At 54.1% G+C, this 19,356-nt stretch overlaps 2 protein-coding genes across 8 annotated transcripts in view; one reads left to right on the forward strand and one right to left on the reverse strand.

The window, feature by feature from the left end:
* Positions 1 to 10,939, reverse strand: part of GAS8 (growth arrest specific 8) — a 47,808-nt gene extending 36,869 nt beyond the window's left edge. For 3 of the 6 annotated variants that reach the window (XR_011482252.1, XM_070451368.1, XM_020885270.2), the window contains exons 1-4: positions 7,113 to 7,220; positions 5,360 to 5,446; positions 699 to 896; positions 175 to 381 (exon numbers count right to left, since the gene is read on the reverse strand). Coding sequence is in view for 4 of the 6 variants with exons in the window: in XM_070451368.1 (XP_070307469.1) it covers positions 175 to 381; positions 699 to 896; positions 5,360 to 5,446; positions 7,113 to 7,115 (495 nt within the window). In the remaining 2 variants the exon portion in view is untranslated. Of the gene's footprint in view, positions 1 to 174; positions 382 to 698; positions 897 to 5,359; positions 5,447 to 6,520; positions 6,685 to 7,112; positions 7,221 to 10,704 lie in introns of those variants that run through there. The other 3 variants (XM_070451369.1, XM_020885272.2, XM_070451370.1) reach the window with 3 other exon arrangements.
* Positions 10,940 to 11,047: 108 nt separating this feature from the next.
* DBNDD1 (dysbindin domain containing 1) lies at positions 11,048 to 19,102 on the forward strand. 2 transcript variants are annotated; one of them, XM_070451373.1, is made up of 4 exons: positions 11,048 to 11,220; positions 16,823 to 16,909; positions 17,092 to 17,232; positions 17,888 to 19,102. In XM_070451373.1, exons 1-4 carry the CDS (start codon positions 11,190 to 11,192, stop codon positions 18,043 to 18,045), a joined length of 417 nt encoding a protein of 138 aa, XP_070307474.1. In that variant the 5' UTR covers positions 11,048 to 11,189; the 3' UTR covers positions 18,046 to 19,102. The 2 variants fall into 2 exon arrangements, with proteins under 2 accessions (XP_070307474.1, XP_020740927.2); XM_020885268.2 differs by having other exon boundaries at positions 11,050 to 11,220; positions 16,763 to 16,909.
* Positions 19,103 to 19,356: the final 254 nt, after the last annotated feature.

Consider the following 19,356-nt stretch of genomic DNA (forward strand, 5'->3'; position numbering starts at 1 on the left):
GCTCAAGTCTGAGACAGAACTCTGCACCTGGCCCCAAAGGGGTTTGTTTGGCTGATGCAGTTGTTGTTGCCGAACATTTCAATTAATTGCCTACCGGCAGGCTTTTTATACAAAACCATAAATTCCCAGGTGTGGCTAAGTCCCCGACGCGCTCACAGCTGCCCTGGCACCTACCAGCCGCAGGTTCTTCACCATCACCTCGTTGGCCAGCTCCTGCTCCTTCAACTCCACCTTCAGCGCCCGCATGTCCCGGCGCAGCGTCCCCTCCTGTGCACGATGCTCCTTCTGCGCCAGCTTCATGACCACGGTGCCCTCCGCCTTCATCTCCGTCAGGCTGCTCTGATGCTCGTAGAGCAGGTGTTTCACCTTCTGCTTATACACCTGGGGGAGGAGGAAGGCGGCTGCTCACCTGCACACACATATGCTTGCCTACGCACACAGGCTCGCTTGCACACACAGGCTCACCTGCACACACGTGCCCACCTGCACACCTCTACACAGTTCTCAACCTGCACACATAGGCTCACATGCTCACCTGGACACACCTGCTTTGTTATTAAAAAATACCTTCGAGTTCCCAATGTCAAAGGACACAAAGGGCGGTGACTGCCCAAAGCAAGGCATGGCCACGCCCCTGGACCTCGGGCCAGCTTCTCTGCCGTGCGGCGACTCCCGTGGAATCGGACTGGCCCCCTCACCTTGATCTCCACCTGGTGCCTCTCCTCGGCCTCCTCCATCTCCCGGTCTTTGTTCCGCAGCTCAGCCTTCTTCTCCTCCAGCTGCCGCCGCGTGATCTCCCAGAAAGTGTGGATCTTGTCGCGCTCCAGCTGGAAGTAGTTGCGCTCCTCTCGCTCGCGGTCCAGCTCCTCCCGGATGCGGCCAATGTGCTCCTCCACCTGGAGGGCAGGGCGGGGTGAGGCAGCCAGAAGGCCCAGCCATGGCCAGGAGAGAGTGGGCACAGAAAGGCCAGGAAGACGGTGAGGGGCGCCACTCTCATCTCAAAGTAAACCATGAGTGAAAAGAGAGAATCTAACACAGAGGGCTGGGAAGGCTTGGGGACAGGGGACATCCCGCAGACAGCAGAAATCTCTTGTATTTGGCCAAGAGTCATAACATGATTATATCCTTTTATTCAAACCTGGGAATTTACACTAAAGAAATTTCTCAAAAGAACACAGGAGCGTTCCACTTAAAGGTATTAGCAACACCATTATTACAACAGCAAACAACTAAAATGGACATGATCCAAGTTGCTTCTAAATAGCATGATTGAGAAACAAAAGTGTATCAGCCAGAAGGTCATAGGGGCCTATGATACAAAGATATGAAAATGATGCAAATATTTTCATACAAATGATATAAAATGTAAAAACCTTTCACCTTTAAAGATACATGTCAAGCAAAAAATAGCAGACAAAACCAGTAGATCTGAAACAGTGAAGAGGGTTTGATCCAGAGCCAAATGCAAATCTGCATATAGGTAAAAGAAAAAGAAAAAGGACAGATTTCCAGCTTCTTGAGACTCTCACTTGCAAGAATAGCTATCTTTTAAGCATAACCTCAGGCCCAGGCTATAAAGTTTCCCTCTTATGATAACCATGTTCCCCACAAGGAAACCAGATGTCTTACTTCAAGAGAGGGCCAAGACAACAACTCAGCAAGGAAGGGCAGCCAGGAGACTGGGAGGACCAGGGCTGGGGTGGGGCTTGGCTCCCCAGGAAAAGTCCTGACCCCACGGGCCTGCTGCCTTCATGTCACTCAAGTGAATCATCTAAACCAGGCTCCTCCTGACTCCGGCTCATGCTGGATGTTCCCTCACTCGATATGTAGACTTCTTATAAATATCTGGATTTCTCACTTGTCTCCAAAAATCAGAAAACAGCTCTGGAGCCCAACGCCCACAGGGTAACCCTGCAGCAACCTGGTGACAGTTCAGTTCAGTTCAGTCGCTCAGTCATGTCCAACCCTTTGTAACCCCATGGACTGCAGCAAGCCAGGCCTCCTGTCTATCACCAACTCCCGGAGTTTACCCAAACTCATGGCCATTGAGTCGGTGATGCCATCCAACCATCTCATCCTCTGTCATCCCCATCTCCTCCTGCCCTCAATCTTGCCCAGCATCAGGGTCTTTTCAAATGAATCAGCTCTTCGCATCAGATAGCCAAAGTATTGGAGTTTTAGCTTCAGCATCAGTCCTTCCAATGAATATCCAGGACTAATTTCCTTTAGGATGGACTGGTTGGATCTCCTTGCAGTCCAAGGGACTCTCAAGAGTCTTCTCCAACACCACAGTTCAAAAGCATCAAATCTTTGGCCCTCAGCTTTCTTTACAATCCAACTCTCACATCCATACATGACTACTGGAAAAATCATAGCCTTGACTAGACGGACCTTTGTTTGCAAAGTAACGTCTCTGCTTTTTAATATGCTGTCTAGGTTGGTCATAACTTTCCTTCCAAGGAGTAAGAGTCTTTTAATTTCATGGCTGCAGTCACCATCTGCAGTGATTTCGGAGCCCAAGAAAATAAAGTCAGCCACTGTTTCCCCATCTATTTCCCATGAGGTGATGGGACCAGATGCCATAATCTTAGTTTTCTGAATGTTGAGCTTTAAGCCAACTTCTTCACTCTCTTCTTTCACTTTCATCAAGAGGCTCTTTAGTTCTTCTTCACTTTCTGCCATAAGGGTGGTGTCATCTGCATATCTGAGGTTATTGATATTTCTCTCAGCAATCTTGATTCCAGCTTGTGCTTCATACAGTCCAGCGTTTCTCATGATGTACTCTGCATATAAGTTAAATAAGCAGGGTGACAATATATAGCCTCTCCTTTTCCTATTTGGAACCAGTCTGTTGTTCCATGTCCAGTTCTAACTGTTGTTTCCTGACCTGCATACAGATTTCTCAAGAGGCAGGTCAGGTGGTCTGGTATTCCCATCTCTTTCAGAATTTTCCACAGTTTATTGTGATTCACACAGTCAAAGGCTTTGGCATAGTTAATAAAGCAGAAATAGATGTTTCTCTGGAACTCTCTTGCTTTTTCGATGATCCAGCGGATATTGGCAATTTGATCTCTGGTTCCTCTGCCTTTTCTAAAACCAGATTGAACATCTGGAAGTTCATGGTTCACATATTGTTAAAGCCTGGCTTGGAGAATTTTGAGCATTACTTTGCTAGCGTGTGAGATGAGTGCAATTGTGTGGTAGTTTGAGCATTCTTTGGCATTGCCTTTCTTAGGGATCAGAATGAAAACTGACATTTTCCAGTCCTGTGGCCACTGCTGAGTTTTCCCAACTTGCTGGCATATTGATTGCAGCACTTTCACAGCATCATCTTTTAGGATTTGAAATAGCTCAACTGGAATTCCATCACATCCACTAGCTTTGTTTGTAGTGATGCTTCCTAAGGCCCACTTGACCTCACATTCCAGGATGTCTGGCTCTAGGTGAGTGAGCACATCATCATGATTTTCTGGGTCATGAAGATCTTTTTTGTACAGTTCTTCTGTGTATTCTTGCCACCTCTTCTTAATATTGTCTGCTTCTGTTAGGTCCATACCATTTCTGTCCTTTATTGAACCTATCTTTACATGAAATGTTCCCTTGGTATCTCTGATTTTCTTGAAGAGATCTGTAGTCTTTCCCATTCTATTGTTTTCCTCTATTTCTCTGCACTAGTCACTGAGGAAGGCTTTCTTATCTCTCCTGGCTATTCTTTGGAACTCTGCATTCAAATGGGAATATCTTTCCTTTTCTCCTTTTCCTTTCACTTCTCTTCTTTTCAGAGCTATTTGTAAGGCCTCCTCAGACAGCCATTTTGCTATTTTGCATTTATTTTTCTTGGGGATGGTCTTGATCCCTGTCTCCTGTACAATGTCATGAACCTCCGTCCATAGTTCATCAGGCACTCTATCAGATCTAGTCACTTAAATCTATTTCTCACTTCTACTGTATAATCATAAGGGATTTTATTTAGGTCATACCTGAATGGTCTAGTGGTTTTTCCCACTTTCTTCAATTTAAGTCTGAATTTGGCAATAATCCAAGTCTATGCCCCGACCTGTAACACTGAAGAAGCTGAAGTTGAATGGTTCTATGAAGATCTACAAGACCATTTAGAACTAATACCCCAAAAAGATGTCCTTTTCATTATAGGGGACTGGAATGCAAAAGTAGGAAGTCAAGAAACACCTGGAGTAACAGGCAAATTTGGCCTTGGAGTGCAGAATGAAGGAAGGCAAAGGCTAAAAGAGTTTTGCCAAGAGAACATACTGGTCATAGCAAACACCCTCTTCCAACAACACAAGAGAAGACTCTACACATGGACATCACCGGATGGCCAACACCAGAATCAGATTGATTATATTCTTTGCAGTCAAAGATGGAGAAGCTCTATACAGTCAGTAAAAACAAGACCAGGAGGTGACTGTGGCTCAGATCATAAACTCCTTATTGCCAAACTCAGACCTGGCCACAGCTGCCCTGAATCTCTCATCTCACTCCTGCCTGGACCCTGAGAGCTTCCAAGCTCTGCAGACTGACCCCTGCCATGGCACAGGACAGGAAGTAAACCCGTAGGCAGGAAATAGTCCGACTGTTGGGGCAACATGGTGGGTAAGCCAACCTCCATGAGGCAGCCCCAATGACCCCCTCAAAGCACAACCTGACCTCATTAACCCTCTGAAGACACTGCCCATGGCTTCCCTGTGTGAGAAACAGAGCCTGTTCACCACTTTCAAGGGCCTCCGCCCAGCTCTCCATCTTCAGGTCTTATGCCTTGATCAGTCTCCTTTGATTTCTGTTATCTTAAAACCATCAAAAGTAAGTAAGGAAAAAATAAAAATAAAAAAGTAAGGGTCATGAACACTTCCAGACCACACTTGCTCTCATGTGTTGTACCGATTATAGGTTTTGGGAGCCTTTCAATTGAACTGTAATTAATCAAATCATGTTCCCTAGCTCTTAATGTCATCGAAATGAACAAGCAGCCTAAAATAATTCACAGTGTGTAATGGTAAATCAAATAAATGAGAATGTTGTAAGTGTATGTACTATGATTAACATCTCTGTAAACAGCAGGGGCCTAAAAAGGGTAAGAATGAAAGAAAACTTAAAATAGCTTTTTTATCAGAAAAACATTTCCTTCCAAATTCCTACTACCCTAGAGAAAAGTTTATCCATGTACACATGCTGCACTGTTTCATATGTCCTGGTGTGGACAGACAGCAGGAGCCAGACTGAGGGGAAGGCAGACAAGGAGCTGGGGTGCTGTGCTCTAAAAGAAGTTCCCAGGACCAGCATGGGGCAGCAAACCCATCCCATCCACCCCAGCATGGTGCCATGGCCCGGCCAGCCCACTCACCTGCTCCTTGCTCATGTCCTCCGGAGCCAGCCCATCAACAATCGGCGTGCCTTTGCCTTTGCCTTTCTTCCCTTTCTTTTTGGGCGCCTTGGATTGAAAAACACATGGTTGGGTTAGGGTTCACTTCTGACTGGTTCATTCCCTCTCAGGGCCATTTGGAAGAGGAATTTCTGCCTGGAACCTCCATCTGACTGCCCACTGTCTCAGGCTTCCACCTGGGCCGACTCACTCTGCCCTAAGCTTTTCCATCCTTATCCACGGGCACATTCTGTTGACACCTTTGGAACAGCAAGGAGAAATCTCCCTTCTCAGAAGAGAATGTTGCTCTCCTTCAGAAAGAAAGAGGGAGAACTTGTTCCTTGTATATAGCAGAGACCTTCTTGGCGTGGAGCAAAATCTACTCAGCCTCAAAAAGGAGTATCCCCAGCAGCACAGACTATAGTGCTTGGCAAGTGCCAGAGAGAAACCTGCAATATATCGCTCCATGGGTGCAAGGTGGGTGCCTCAGAGACCTGGGGTGAAGAGTGCTGGCACAGACTGGCACTCACACACTGTGGGCTCTGTGAGTGGGGTGATGCCTGCTTTTAACCACTTCTCCAAGGTGCCAGGGGGGACCTCCCGCCCCACTCCCTCTCCCGGGGCCACTCAACAGAAAAGAAAACTAACAACTTATCCTCTGCCCTCACTTCTCCCAGGTTTCTGTGGCTCATGCTTTTGTCTGTATGTATGCACGCATCTACACGTCTCTGTAACATTTTTATTACCAAAAAAGTTTACAAGGAAATGTTAGAAAGCACAAAGTAACAAGAAAAAAAAAAAGGAAAATCACACATATTTCCCACAAGTTAGTGAAAGTAGATGTGTTTTGGTGGTCTTTTTCCAATTGACTTGCAAAAGACAGAGCCGCTGAAATCTTCTCTCCTAAAACACTGCCCTCTTCCTAACCCACTACACCAAGAAGTCCAACCCATCAGAAGAGCCCGGGGGCTTGTCACCACTCAGCATCTGGGAGTAAGGCAGTGGCTGGGGCTTCTAGAGTCCCTGGGGCTCCCACACACAGAGGGGTCCCCGCACTGATGGCCACCCTGCCACACCTGCCTGGAAACTGGGTGACCTACAGCCCATACGGCACAGAGGGGAGTGCGCAGCTGAGAGCCCTACCACAGAAGGGGCGGGGATGGAGAGCCCCAGAGGCAGCAAGCTCCGCTCTGCTCTGCTCAGTCCCCGCCTTACTCCTCGCAGGTTTGCCCGGTAAACTGCAGTTCCTGTACGACGGGGCTCTGCCCTGGAGACTCTACGTGCGCTGGAACCGCTGTCAGGACCCTCTGGCCACCCTGGTATACCCTAGGCTCTCGATCCCAGAGGCTGGAGGATCTCTATTTCCCAAGGATCTGATCAATGAGCCTTCCATTCCAGGTAGGGAAGCCACTCGACCCAGGTTTTCCAGTCTGGACACGTGCACACCGGGCCCTAGGTCTGGCGACGGGGTAGACGGTGCTCTCTGACCACCCACCCCGGTGTGCACAGGATCCTGGAGAGACCAAGTCTCTCAGCTCCACGGGGGAGCCGCGTCCGGCGTCTGCAGCACCCTGGGCCCTCCCCGCGAGGACCACCCCGCCCGCCCAGAGCAACAAGCCCGCAGCTCCAGGACCCTAAAGCTCCAGATCTCCCGTCCCGGGTACTCCCGGCGCGCAAGGCCCGCGGACCCCTGAGGCCCCAGGCCCCCGGCGCGGACCCTACGAGACCGCCTCACCATGGTTGCTGCTTCCCGCCTCCCTGGACTAGCAAACCAAAGCGCCCGGCCTTCCCAGGATGCGCCGTCTCCAGGCAACGACTGCAAGGTCCCGCGCGAAGTCTCGAGAATCATCGCGAGAGCCCTCCGGCCGGGCTGGTGCCTCGCAACGGCGGGAGTCCTTAGCAACTAATCAGGCAGAGTCTGTAGATTTGGGCCGAGCTGAGCATTATTCACAAGCTACCTCTCCAAGACGCCTGGGAACGCATTCCTTTCGGGACAATTCTTGTTTACCGCGGGTCTTCCCCACTAAAACTTAAGCTCCACGGTGGCTGGAGGAACCGTTTCCGTCCACTTGTTACGTACTCTACGTGGGTACAGGGCCTCCAGTGCATGAACTCCAAGAGGGAGGGAGGGGAAGCGGCCACACCGCGACTTTACCCAAATTAGATTCAAATTCTCGCGGAACCCCTGCCCTTGGGCCTCACCTCACCCTGCCCCCCCTTTGACGATTCCTCCCACCTGAGGCTGGAAGACAGCTGGATTTCCACTAAGCCTTAGAGGAAGCAAAAGTAGGCGAGAAAAATATGTTCCAGCGGGGTCCACAGTTTTGAAATCAGCAACTCTCCCCTTCACAAAAACTAACTGCTCTTCCTAAAGAGACTTTGTCCTCCTGGTGAGGAAAAACTAGAAACCTTTGCTACGGGTTTTCAGACGCGCTCTGCAGGAAAAAAAAGCCTTCAGGGGTCTTCTTCCCTCTTCTTGTTCTGAAAACTGCTAACTGCTTTACAAATTGCAGAGAGAATTTCTTATCCCTCCTACCATCCAGCTACCTACACCCAAAACAACACCATGTGTTGTCTTGTTTTCTACACTCTTAACATTAGCATCTTACTAAACAGTGGTTTTGCAGCAGGTCAAGATTTTCTGTCAGTTTAGGGATGGAGAGGAATCTTCTCTCCCTGGAGAACTGCCTTGGGCACAGTGTGAATAGTGGAGAAAGGCTCAGGTCGGGGAAGAGAGCCACAGCAATGAGCCGGGGGTGGGGGTGGGGTGGGGGGGTTCCTGTTTGCCCACCCAAGACTTGATTGTTCCTGGAGAGGAATGGCCCCTTGGAAGTACTGTATCAACCGACTTGCACAGAGAGTGACATTTATAGCAGCCCTATGGCCTCTGGGAGGTCTGATGGTGTCACTGTGCCTGGACTGACAAGAGCCTGAGCCTGTGTCAGACACGTCTGGTCTGATAGGGGTCTTCTCCCCTAGGTAGGCTCCTCCCACAGGGGTTCTGGCAAGTAAGACAATGCAGCCGGATAGCACAGAGTGCTAATAATTATTATTTAACACTTACTTTGCAGACTCGGTATGCTAGGTGCCTCATGCTGACTGGCTTTTTGCTTTAGAATTCTGGCTGGGAGTCCTGAATTAAACGAATGCATTAACAATAATTCCTTTCAACAAAAAGGACAAGAATAGGAGGGTTAGCTCAGGATAACAAGACAGGGTATTCGTTTGTCACAAATGAACAGCACAGCACGGTTTATCAGTGTGCACTGCAGAGATGAAGAGTTGAGGGAGGCCTTGCTGCCAGCTCTCTGGGCTCCCTGCAAGGCCCATGGCGACCTGTGCTTTTCATACTGAATTTGAGTTCAGATTTATAGAAAAGAGCCTTTCTTCACATAGGTGGCTTGAGATACTTTTAATCGGCATCAAGCTGAGCATCTCAGAAACCCAGATAAATGACATCTGAGTTTCCTACAAAATGACAGACCAAATGTTAATACAAACCCAATGACCTATGGTGAATATCTGGCTCTTCCTAACACCCACGTACATGGTCATCCAGGTAAATTGCCTCAGATCACAACAGCAACTCGATGGAGGCCTGAATGTTAGCATAACAGAGTCCTCAAGAAGACTAAACATTTTTAGAGATCAACAGCGAAGTATTTACAAAAGAAATGACATAATACATATAGGATTGCTTCAAAACAACCCAGAAGTGGAAGAAGGCATTGAAAGCAGAGAAGAAACATGATCAACCATGAGTCAGTAATCGCTGAATCTGAATGATGGGTACACGTGGGTTAATTAACCCATAATTATGCTATTCTACTATTGTTTGATTTTTTTCTTTTTATTTAGTTTGATTTTTTTAAGTTGAAGTATAGTTGACTTCCATGAAAATGTTTTGAATGAAAAGTTTGACCCTGGCCTCTGGAGTCAGATCAGTTGGTGCCCTGGACAAGACTCCCTGTGTATCCACTTACTCATCTGTCAAATAGGGATAATTATTAAACACCAAGACTGTTAAGTTACGATGGCTGTGTGACAGGTTGGCCCCAAAGTGAAATGGCTTAACATAGTGACAACATCTGTTTTGCCCATGAATCTGCAACTTGGCTGGGACCCTGTGGGGACAGCTCACCTTGGTTCCACGTATTACCCCCACCCGGGGGAGGGTGGCTCAAAGGAAGGGTCTGGCTGAGACTTTACACCTGGTTCATTGGCTACTGTGAGCCAGACAACACTCAAGTGGCCCTTCAAATGGCCTGGGCTTTCTTACACAGGGTGGCCGAATTCCAGGGGAGCCTGGGGATCAAGGCCTGAATCCTACTTAAGACCCTGCATTGGAGTCACATGGCATCAGCTGGACACAGTCCACTGGTCAGAGCAGCACAAGTGTGAGCTGCCCAGGTGTGAGCAGGAGCACAGGCAGGGTATGGCTGGATGGGACCAGAAGGTTCTGGAAGACATGGGGAATCAGAGACACTGCTCTGACCATTGTGAGACAATACAAACTTCTACCCCAGTAGCCAGTGTCCGTCTACTGTCCTGACCTCTCAAGGTCCCCACCACCCTCAGCTTTGTCCCAGAGGGGCTGACCTGCCTCTTGGAGTGCAAACTGCAGTGGGTCATGACATCATTTTAGCAGTTTTTCTTTGTTTTGTAAGCTAAAGAGAAATACAAACTGTTAGCCTGCCTCTCACTGACTGACAGTTAACAAAGCTATGGGCTTAGGGTGACTGGAGTTGACTGAGGCCTCGAATGCCTGAAGATGCCTTAGGAGGGTACATTTCCAGCAAACACCAAGTTCACATCTTCCTCCTCTGCGAATTTCCCCACTCCAAGCTGGAAACAAGTCTGTCTCCCTGATGCTCTTCTTTGGTTGGTTTGTCTTTGTGTAGACCAGGGGCTTGCACTTGGCTCCTCTGGCTTCCTGTGACTGGCTGTGCACCTTGGTCGCACTCCCCTGCACCCCCTCACCGCCCCCCCACCCCCGCCGTGCTCAGCTTCACATGGAAAATCAGGGCCTCGTCTGCTAAGGATTCCCCAGGAGAATGAATGCAATACTGTGCATCAAGGGCTTGGCACAAGGCTGCATTCCGGGCCTTGTGCAGGGGACCAGAGACTGGAAGTGGGACTCCGCTCTGAACTGTTTGGAGCTCTCTGCACGCCCAGACGCTGCCTGCCTGCCTTCCGGGACGCCCCCTCTCTTCCCGCCTCCCTCTCCTTACCTCCCTTCCCCTCTTCCCTCCCCATTCCCCCCACACCCCAACCCCCGCACCGCGTCTCTCCCTAGCATTTGCCAAGGTCTGCAATTCTCGGCTTACGGGGCCTAGGATGTTGTGCCCGTCCCTCCATGCCCCGCGGAGCGCCGGCACGTCGTTGGAGTCCCACAGATGCATGAGGATGATCCCGCACGGTGGCGCGGCTGCTCAGTGAGGGTGCGCGCAGGGACCAGGCCAGGGACGGGGGCCGCGGGCAGATCCGGGTGGAAAGCCGGACAGAAGGGGTGCAGTCGGCGGGGAAGGGTCTGCAGGGGCCGACAGGGGGCGCGCGCAGGGCGGGGCGGGGCCGCACCTGTGCTGCGGGGGCAGAGGAGGAGCTGGCGGGGGGGTAGGGGGGGCGGGACCCGGCCCCGGAGCAGCTGCGCGCCCCGCCCCGCGGGCTCCTCCCCGCCGCCGCGGTCCCCCGGCTGCTGCCCCGATGCGCTGCGCAGGGAGCCGGGGCCGAGTCGCCGCCGCAGCTGCAGGGGCGCCGGGGCCGGGTGACGCCGCCGCCGCCGCGCGCGCGGCTCCAAGGCCCTACCGGCCGCATGGAGCCCCCGGAGGGCGCCAGCCCGGGAGGTGAGTGTGGCCCCCCTGAGCCCTAGATCGGCGCCTCCCCGCAGTCCTTTCCCCCGGCCCTCTCACCGACCACGCCCCAGGGCCGCCGGGACCCGCAGGCAGCTCCGAGTCCCCCTATGCCGGGCCGGAGCGTGGAAGCCTAAGCCCGCCGTGCTGGGGAAGCCAGGCCGGGGCACCTCCGGGAGCGGCCCCCGCGCTGGGCTAGAAGCGCACGGACCGCGTCCCCGCCCCCTCGTCCTCCGCGCTCCCGGCCCGGGCAGCGGTGCCTGGCGCGCTCCTGAGTGGGCGGCGCACAGTTTGGTCCTGCGCCCCCTCCCAGCCGAGCCGGGGATCCGGGAGATGGGGGCGTGCCGGGACCAGAGTCAGGGTCCAAGTCAGCAAGGCGTAGGGGGGAGGCTACGCTCCTAGCCGCGCATCTGCTTTGTTCGGCCCTGCCGAACCTCTCTGGGGGCTGGGCGGGGAGGCGGCAGCCGGGATGCTGCGGGGCACCAGGCTGAGATACGGGCTCGGGCTTGGAGCGAGGGAGGCGGATGATGCCCTGGGCTTGGCCGGCGGGGGCTCCCACGCCTGCAGGGGTTGCTTGCCCTGGCGCGGCCAGGAGCGCACACACCTGGGAGGCCAGGGGTGCACGGAGTGACCCCTCCTCAGGGCTTCTGTTAGCTGTCCAGACGGTGGAGATGTACTCGGGGTCTCTCCCCTGGGAGTCTGGCCCTAGCCTGACCCTGGCCCAGTGGTGAGAGGAAAACTCTAGGAACGTCCTCTTTCAGGAAGGGTTTTCCTGTGTCGTCTGCCTAGGAAGTTGGATGCAAACTGCCGGGCTCCTCCACCCACCAGGCCAGACCCCAGACACACCTAGGCTTTCTTGGAGGTCCCTTCCCCAGGAGCCACTCCCTGACCTCACAGCGATCCGCTGGGGGCCACGTAGCCCACGAGGGCTGCCTCTGGAGACCCAAATGCTAGCCGTGGAAGTGTCCTGAAGCAGTCAGGCCACTCACTGCTGTCTGAAGTCTGAGCTGGGCAGTTGCGTCCCAGACACCTTCTGGGGGCCCTTGTCACCCTCCTCCTGAGCACCAGGAGACACCCTGGGGAGGGTGGGGGACAGTGGGTGTGGTTTTCTTTGTTTTGTATTCCTGTGGGCTGCACCAGGACCCCGCGGCTTCCGGTGCGGCCATAAGATGATTTGATGGGGAAGGCTTGGCGAGCAAGAGCTTAGGGATGCCGGCAACCAGACCTCTCTGAGCTCCGTGAGACCACTCCTCTCAGTGGAGACAGACCCCCTTCCCTGCAGATCAAGAGCGCAGACAGCAGGCGTGAGGGAAGGGAGTGTTCTGGAACCCCAGAGACCTGTATTCACCTGGTGCCTACTCTGTGCAGGCACACAGTGGGTCTGGGGCCAAAGCCGGCAGACAGACTTCTTACCCCACAGCCACATCCTACCCCACAGAGGCCATGTGTGGGTGGCTGTGACTGTCATTCTCTGAGTTTGCCAACTTCTGGGAACTTATACTGGAGAGAGGGACACATAGAGAAGTAGGACAGAATGCTGAAGCCCCCTGTGTGCCCCCAGCCTGCTGCTCACCCGCTTCCACCAGCCTTCCTTCAGTGCTAATGTGGCAAATTGAGATGTATTATTTCATCCTTAAGTATCTCTGAAATTACTTCTATAAGGTCTTATAATTAAAACCTAAATGAATCAATAATAATTTAATATCAAATGCACAGGCAAGGAGGCGAGAGGTGGGGGTGCACTCTGGAAAGTGCCATTGGGAGACCAAGCATCTAGTCCACCCACCTCCAAGTCTTGTCCATCTGAGAGAGGGGCCAGGGCCCAGCCCTGGGGGCTGAGCTGAGACAGTGTCCACCAGGCATCTTTGACATAGGGGATGGTGCCCATGCTGCCCTCGCTGCAGCCATGTTGGTTTTATGCTGTTCATTCATTAACTTCATTAATTCGCTCATTCGTGGTGGGTGTGTGCAGAGCCCCTCCTCCAGGCTTGGGGCAAAGTCTTGGGCACACAGCAGGGAACTTGAGATCTGGGCCAAGTTCTTGGCACAAATGTGCTGGAAAATAGGTCAGCAGCTTAGCACAGGGTAACCCTACCATATCGGTTCACAACAGACCATGGGCAGGGCAGGACTGTGGCCCCCCAGCTCCAGTCTCCCCATGCAGGCACTGCCTCAGTGCTTCCACAGGTCAGGGCAGCAGGTCCCCCTGCAGGAACCACAGGCTGCACTCCTTCAATGGGGCCTGCGCTGGGCTGCTGGGCCATGCTGAGCTTCCTGGGGAACTAGAAACACCCCTCACCTTTGCCCTGGCCTGGGCAACCCTGGGGTTACATCTGGGCCACAGGCAAGCACCCTTTCCCGTCTACCTGTGTGATCAGTCACTGCTCTGCTTCACACCCCAGGAACAGCAGGGGGTCTCACGCATGGAGAACCTGTCCCTTCTTCCTACAGCAGTCTACCAAGAGGGTATACAGACTCAGGTAGCACAGCTGCTTAGGAACTCTGGGTGGGGTCTTGGGCTCATTCGTTCAACCAGCATTTACGGTAAAACTGCTGTGAACAAGGACCAAGCCAAGGTCCTGTTTCCTTCACTTCCAGCTAAAAGATCAGCATCCTTGATGCCAAAGTTGTGTCTTCCGCTGCTCCCTCCCCCTTCCCAAAGCTCTGACACAGGCCTGGACACCAGGATTTACAAAGTAGAGAGCAGAGCACTGCCAAAGGGAGAAGAAGGAATAAAAAAGTCAACAGAAGGTGACTTAAAAATTCACAGATAACATATTCCACTGGCTCTGCAACACCATCAGCTAAATGGTGCTGTTTCAGATACACTGAAATTTGTTAACATGTGCTTCTTAGAATCAATACAACAGGCCACTGTGCCTGTGGGGGCTGGAGGGACCCCTGGATCTCAGGGTCTATAAGGAGGCGCATCTGCTTGCCCTTCCCCCATCTCAGAAACTGTAGACGTCCTCCTTTCCACCTGGACCGAGGCCCATTCCATAAACATGCAGGTAGCTGCTTTCCTACCCAGCTCACCCAGAGCAGCCAGACTCCCTCAGGGCCTTCTCCTGCTCCTCCACTCCACCTTTGATCCTAAATCCCCTTCTGCCTGGCAAGGCCCTAGCTTCCCTGTGGGCACAAGATCAGGGTCTCCCCTCCCTCCATGAGTTGGCAGGTGGTGGCCCAAGAGTTCCTGCTCCAGAGCCCCTGTGTTAACGTGCCTGTGACAAGCTGATCCTCTCCATGTTATAGGACAAAACTCGCAGTCCCTCCCTCGTAGCTGCTTGTGACATTAGCTGAAAACCGTGTTGCTGGGGTTGTGTCTAGCACAGAAAACCAGGAGCCACTGTCACTCTTCTTCTTAACCCAGAGTCACCTGCCCCATGTGGAGGCTCCACAGAAATGGCAGCACCTGGCCGGAGCCCTCAGCCAGAGGCCACCCTGCTCACCCGCCAGGATGGGCCACGTGTGCGGAAGAGGAGCAGGACACTCCAGGCACACGTGTGCCCTTGGGGAGGGCGATCTGGCCGCTGTGCCATCTCCTCTTAAGAAACAGAACCAGGGGGATTCCCTCGTGGTCCATTGGTTAAACTCTGAGCTCCCAATGGAGGGAGCATGGGTTCTATCCCTGGTTGGGAAACTAAGATCCCACATGCTGTGTGTCCAATAAATAAAATAAAACAGTTAAAAAAAAAAAAAAAAGAAACAGAACCATGTCCTACAAAGGCCCCAAGGGCTTCCTGGGCCTCGAGCTGCAGCAGGAACTCTGAGGTTCAGGAAAGGTGCCCCTGTCAGGCTGGGCGGGCCGGGCCGCCAGCGGATGTAACCCTGCCCTTCGAGGATGCTCAGACACCACGTGCCAGATGTGGCAGCAAGGTGGAAACCAGATCCTGAGCCCCATCCAGCAGGGCTGGCCCCGGGCCCCAGTGACGACACAGCACAGGGCAGAGCCGGGCAGGCCCTGCCAGTCAGCAGGCCCACCTGCCCTCAGTCACGCTTCCCAGGGAGGGGTGCCCTCTGAGGCTGGGGCAGCCCAGCCAGCTCTGCAGCCGCAAATCCATGTCCCACTTCCCACTCAGCCAGGACCTTCCGGACCTACGCAGCCTGCCGGGCACGTCCAGGCTGCTGGCCACACAGGCCCACCCCTCAAAGGCAGCTGCTGGTGCTGGGCCCCCCTGATCCCCCTTGGCAGCTGCTCCTGTGGCCTCGTCCACACCCCACTCTCCACTTGCCCGCTGGGTCGGCAAGGCCCCACTGCTGACAGAGGAGGGACTCTGCACTCTGTACTGGGCACCTGTTCAGCTTGGGGGTCCCTAAGCTGAGGGCAGGTCACTATGGAGAGGAGTCTCAGGGGAGCCGAGGGGTCCAGCTGCCTCAGGGCGTGTGCCTGACAGATGACTGGGACCCCGGCTGTGGGGGGAGGGACACTAGAGCACTCTGGAGGGGAGGAATGGGTGAGCTGTGGATGGACAGGGCCCCCCTTGGGGTGGAAGCCCCACCTCTGAGTGGCAGTGCCCACCAAGCAGATCCCCAAGGGGCCTCGGCTCTCGTCTGACAGAGACAAGCTGTTACATGAAAACGAAATTTGAGCAGAAAAAAATCCCTGGGGGAACATCCCCAGTTGTGAGGTTGGCGGGGAACAGGTCTGCCACGTGCCCCGTCTAGTAACTCTTTCACTATGAGAATGTGTTATTTTGAGTTCAAACACAACATAGGACAGACACATGAGCCGGGACCAGGCTGGATTAAAGCAAATCTATGACCGTCCACTAGACCCTCAGTTCAGTTCAGTCGCTCAGTTGTGTCCAACTTTTTACGACCCCATGGAGTGCAGCACACCAGGCTTCCCTGTCCATCACCAACTCCCAGAGCTTGCATTGAGTCAGTGATGCCATCCAACCATCCCATCCTCTGTCATCCCCTTCTCCCGCCTTCAATCTTTCCCAGTGTCAGGATCTTTTCAAATGAGTCTGTTCTTCCCATCAGGTGGCCAGAGTATTGGAGCTTCAGCATCAGTCCTTCTAATGAATATTCAGGACTGATTTCCTTGAGGATTGACTGGTTTGATCTCCTTGCAGTCCAAAGGACTCTCCAGGCTCTTCTTGGAATAAGTTCATGATCTGAGCGACAGCCAGATCCCGGTCTAATTTTTGCTGACTGTATAGAGCTTCTTCAGCTGCAAGATGGTCTTCTTTAGTAAACCCTAGTGGGACCAAAAGTAGACAGGTGACAGTATTGGGGTCTTGGGAGCTCTGACAGAACCAGCAAGGGTTCCTGCAAGACCAGCAGTGATTCCCCTTCGAGTAAGGAGGGCAGAGGGTCTGGAAACTAGAGAATGAGGAGCCAGGGAAAGTCAGCTTCCTCAAGAGAAGCCCCCGGCACCCTGTCCGCCTTCCTGACCCAGGACCAACCCCGTCACTACCTGAGCCTTGAGGGCTAGCCTCATGGGCCAGGTTCTCAGGTCCTCTGAGCCTGCATCCTGGCAGTGGGGGTGGAAGACCCCAGCCCCTCCCGGGTAACGCCCTCTCTGTTGCAGGCTTAGTTAAGGAGGTCGACGTGCCACAGGCTGCTCTCAGCACCCCTGTCCCTGTCACAGGGACCAGTAGCCAGTCTCCCGTGGCTGAGGAGGAGTTGGGCATCCCAATACCAGCACCAGGGCTCCTGCAGGTCACGGAAAGGCGGCGTAAGTACGGCCCATCCATCCATCATGCTCCACAAGCCCCCTGGGACCAGGGATGGGTCTCTGGGCCCCGCTGTGCCCCAAGGAGCAGGCGCCAGGAATGGGTCGGCCCCACCTTGTTCCCACCACCTCGTTCCCCCACACTGGCCATCACCAGGCCCACTGACGTGCCCCTCTGCCCCCAGAGCCGCTGAGCAGCGTCTCCTCCCTGGAGGTGCACTTCGACCTACTAGACCTCACCGAGCTGACCGACATGTCTGACCAGGAGCTGGCCGAGGTCTTTGCAGACTCGGACGACGAGAATGTGGCCAGTGACTCGCATGCAGGTGGGATTGCATGCATTATGGGGAGGCCCCAGGGCCTGAGACCACGCAGCACCACTCCCTGAAGACCTGGTCTAGAAAATGATTTCCTTTCTAATGCATGTTTGTCGACATGGCGCCATTTCACTCACTGCTTCTGCACTTTACACAACCTTCTGCTAACTTTAAGGAATTGTCTGCCCCTCCTCAATTTCAGTTTTCAAACACCAGCAAAAGGCCATAGCCACAGGCCCCCCCAGTAGTAGAATTCACTATGTGGATTTAATTACAAGGCAGAGTACAAAAGGGGTGGCATTAGCCAGCCCTGGCTGCTCCTCAGCTCAGTTCCTGGGAAGCACTGGACCCCACTGACCAAAGAAATGGCATGCAAGGCACTGGGAGTGTGGGTGCCCAGAGACCTTCTTCCCTCCCTACTGCCCACCCACATGGGCTCCAAGCCAGGCTCACAACCAGGGCGGGACCCTGGCCACATGGGAACCCTTCTGGAAGCATCAGGAAAGCCAGTGCCCAGGCGGCATCCAGACCCACATGCACATGTTGCTGGTACCAGGGGGCCCCCAAGGTGTGGCCGGACACCATGCTGGAGGCACAAATAGGCCAGACCGTAGATGCAGGAGAGACTGGTGAGCCACACTGACCCAGCCCATGTTCCCACCAGGCCTACACCCACTGCCCCGAGCTGGCTGTCTGCGCTCACCCTCCTGGACGCGCACCAGGGCAGAGCAGAACCGTGAGAAGCAGCCCTTTGGCGACCCTGAGCGGCAGCCTGCCATTGTGGACACGATTCTTACTGTGGAGAGGCCCAAGGAGGACTAGGCGGGCTGGCCTGGGGCCAAGATGGGGCAGATCCGGACCACCGTGGCCACGTGGACACTGCCCGCCCTCCCCACTGCGGCTCTGGGCTGGGGTCTCAAGGCACTTCAGCATAAGCACAGCCCAGTGGCCTTATATCAGCTCTTTCCTGGTCCCTGGATCAGGGACAAGGCCCAGGGATGAGATGAGACTTGTCTGCAGGAACGGTGTTGTCATCTGTCACCAGAATCCTGGGTGGGGCCAGGGTGAGTGGGGATATGCTGGTGAGAGGGGGTGAATCGCCATGCCAAACTCCGGCCCATAGGAGTCTGTTGTCCAGCCAGGGAGTGGATAGGGGAGTGAGTCCCCAAAATCACCCGATTCCCCCCTGCTCCCTGCTATTGCCCGGGAACACTGTTAGCACCAGACACCCCCAGCAACTTGCTCGTCCTCCTCCCTCCGTCAGCCAGACCCACCTTCCCAAGCGTGGAATGCCAAGTCAATCAAGACGGCCTCAGACGGCAGGGCAGGCAGGGCTTGCCCAGTCTCCAAAGCCCACCAGGCACACATGTGCACACACGTGTAGGTCTGTGTCCCTGGCTAGCGTCCCAGTCTGGGGTGCAGCAGTCAGAGGGGGTGGGGACATGAGGGCACCTGGGCACAGCCCCTGAACCAATTCAGGGATGCCAGGCTTGACTGCTCCCAATGCTGCTTATGTGCTGAGGACAGGACCAGCTTCCAGTCTGACAGCAAGTCCAGTCTGCTTTCTGTCCCCAAGGCCACCTGTCCTGACCCCTTCTTCACTGAGACATTTCTGGGGAAGAAAAACAGGCTCCTCTGTGGAAGCCCTGGGCATACCCTGCCAGGAAGGGTCGCCGCTGCACCAGGACTGGGGCAACACTCCTGCACACGAGGGGCAGCTGCACGGGGGTGATTTCCAAGAGTCTAATGGAAAAGGGGCCCCAAGAGGGCCGCTGTGCCCCACCCACCCCAGGGTCTTCCCTCCAGCCCCCATCCTTCCTGCTGCAGCTTCCGTGACCTCGTTTCAAAGACGCGCAATTAAAACATCGCCCTGTCCTCAGTCTCGTGGACCACTGTCTTCCTTTCCGACTGACACTGGCGCTCAGGGGCAGGGGCTGCGCAGGGGCAGGAGGCTGGCTCCTCGAGAAACCTCCAGCTCTGTGCTCTGGTCCTCCCCCAGCTGAAGCCTCTGGGGGCTCCACTGTGACGCACTGGGGGCTAGCATTTGGCTCTGTCCCCACAAGCCCAGGCTGGAAGAGGCAGCCCCAAAAGGCTCCTCCCAGCCCAGGGCAGGATCTGGGGAGGCAGCCGGCA

This window comes from Odocoileus virginianus, chromosome 20 (genome assembly GCF_023699985.2).
Source record: "Odocoileus virginianus isolate 20LAN1187 ecotype Illinois chromosome 20, Ovbor_1.2, whole genome shotgun sequence".
Classification (NCBI taxonomy): domain Eukaryota; kingdom Metazoa; phylum Chordata; class Mammalia; order Artiodactyla; family Cervidae; genus Odocoileus; species Odocoileus virginianus.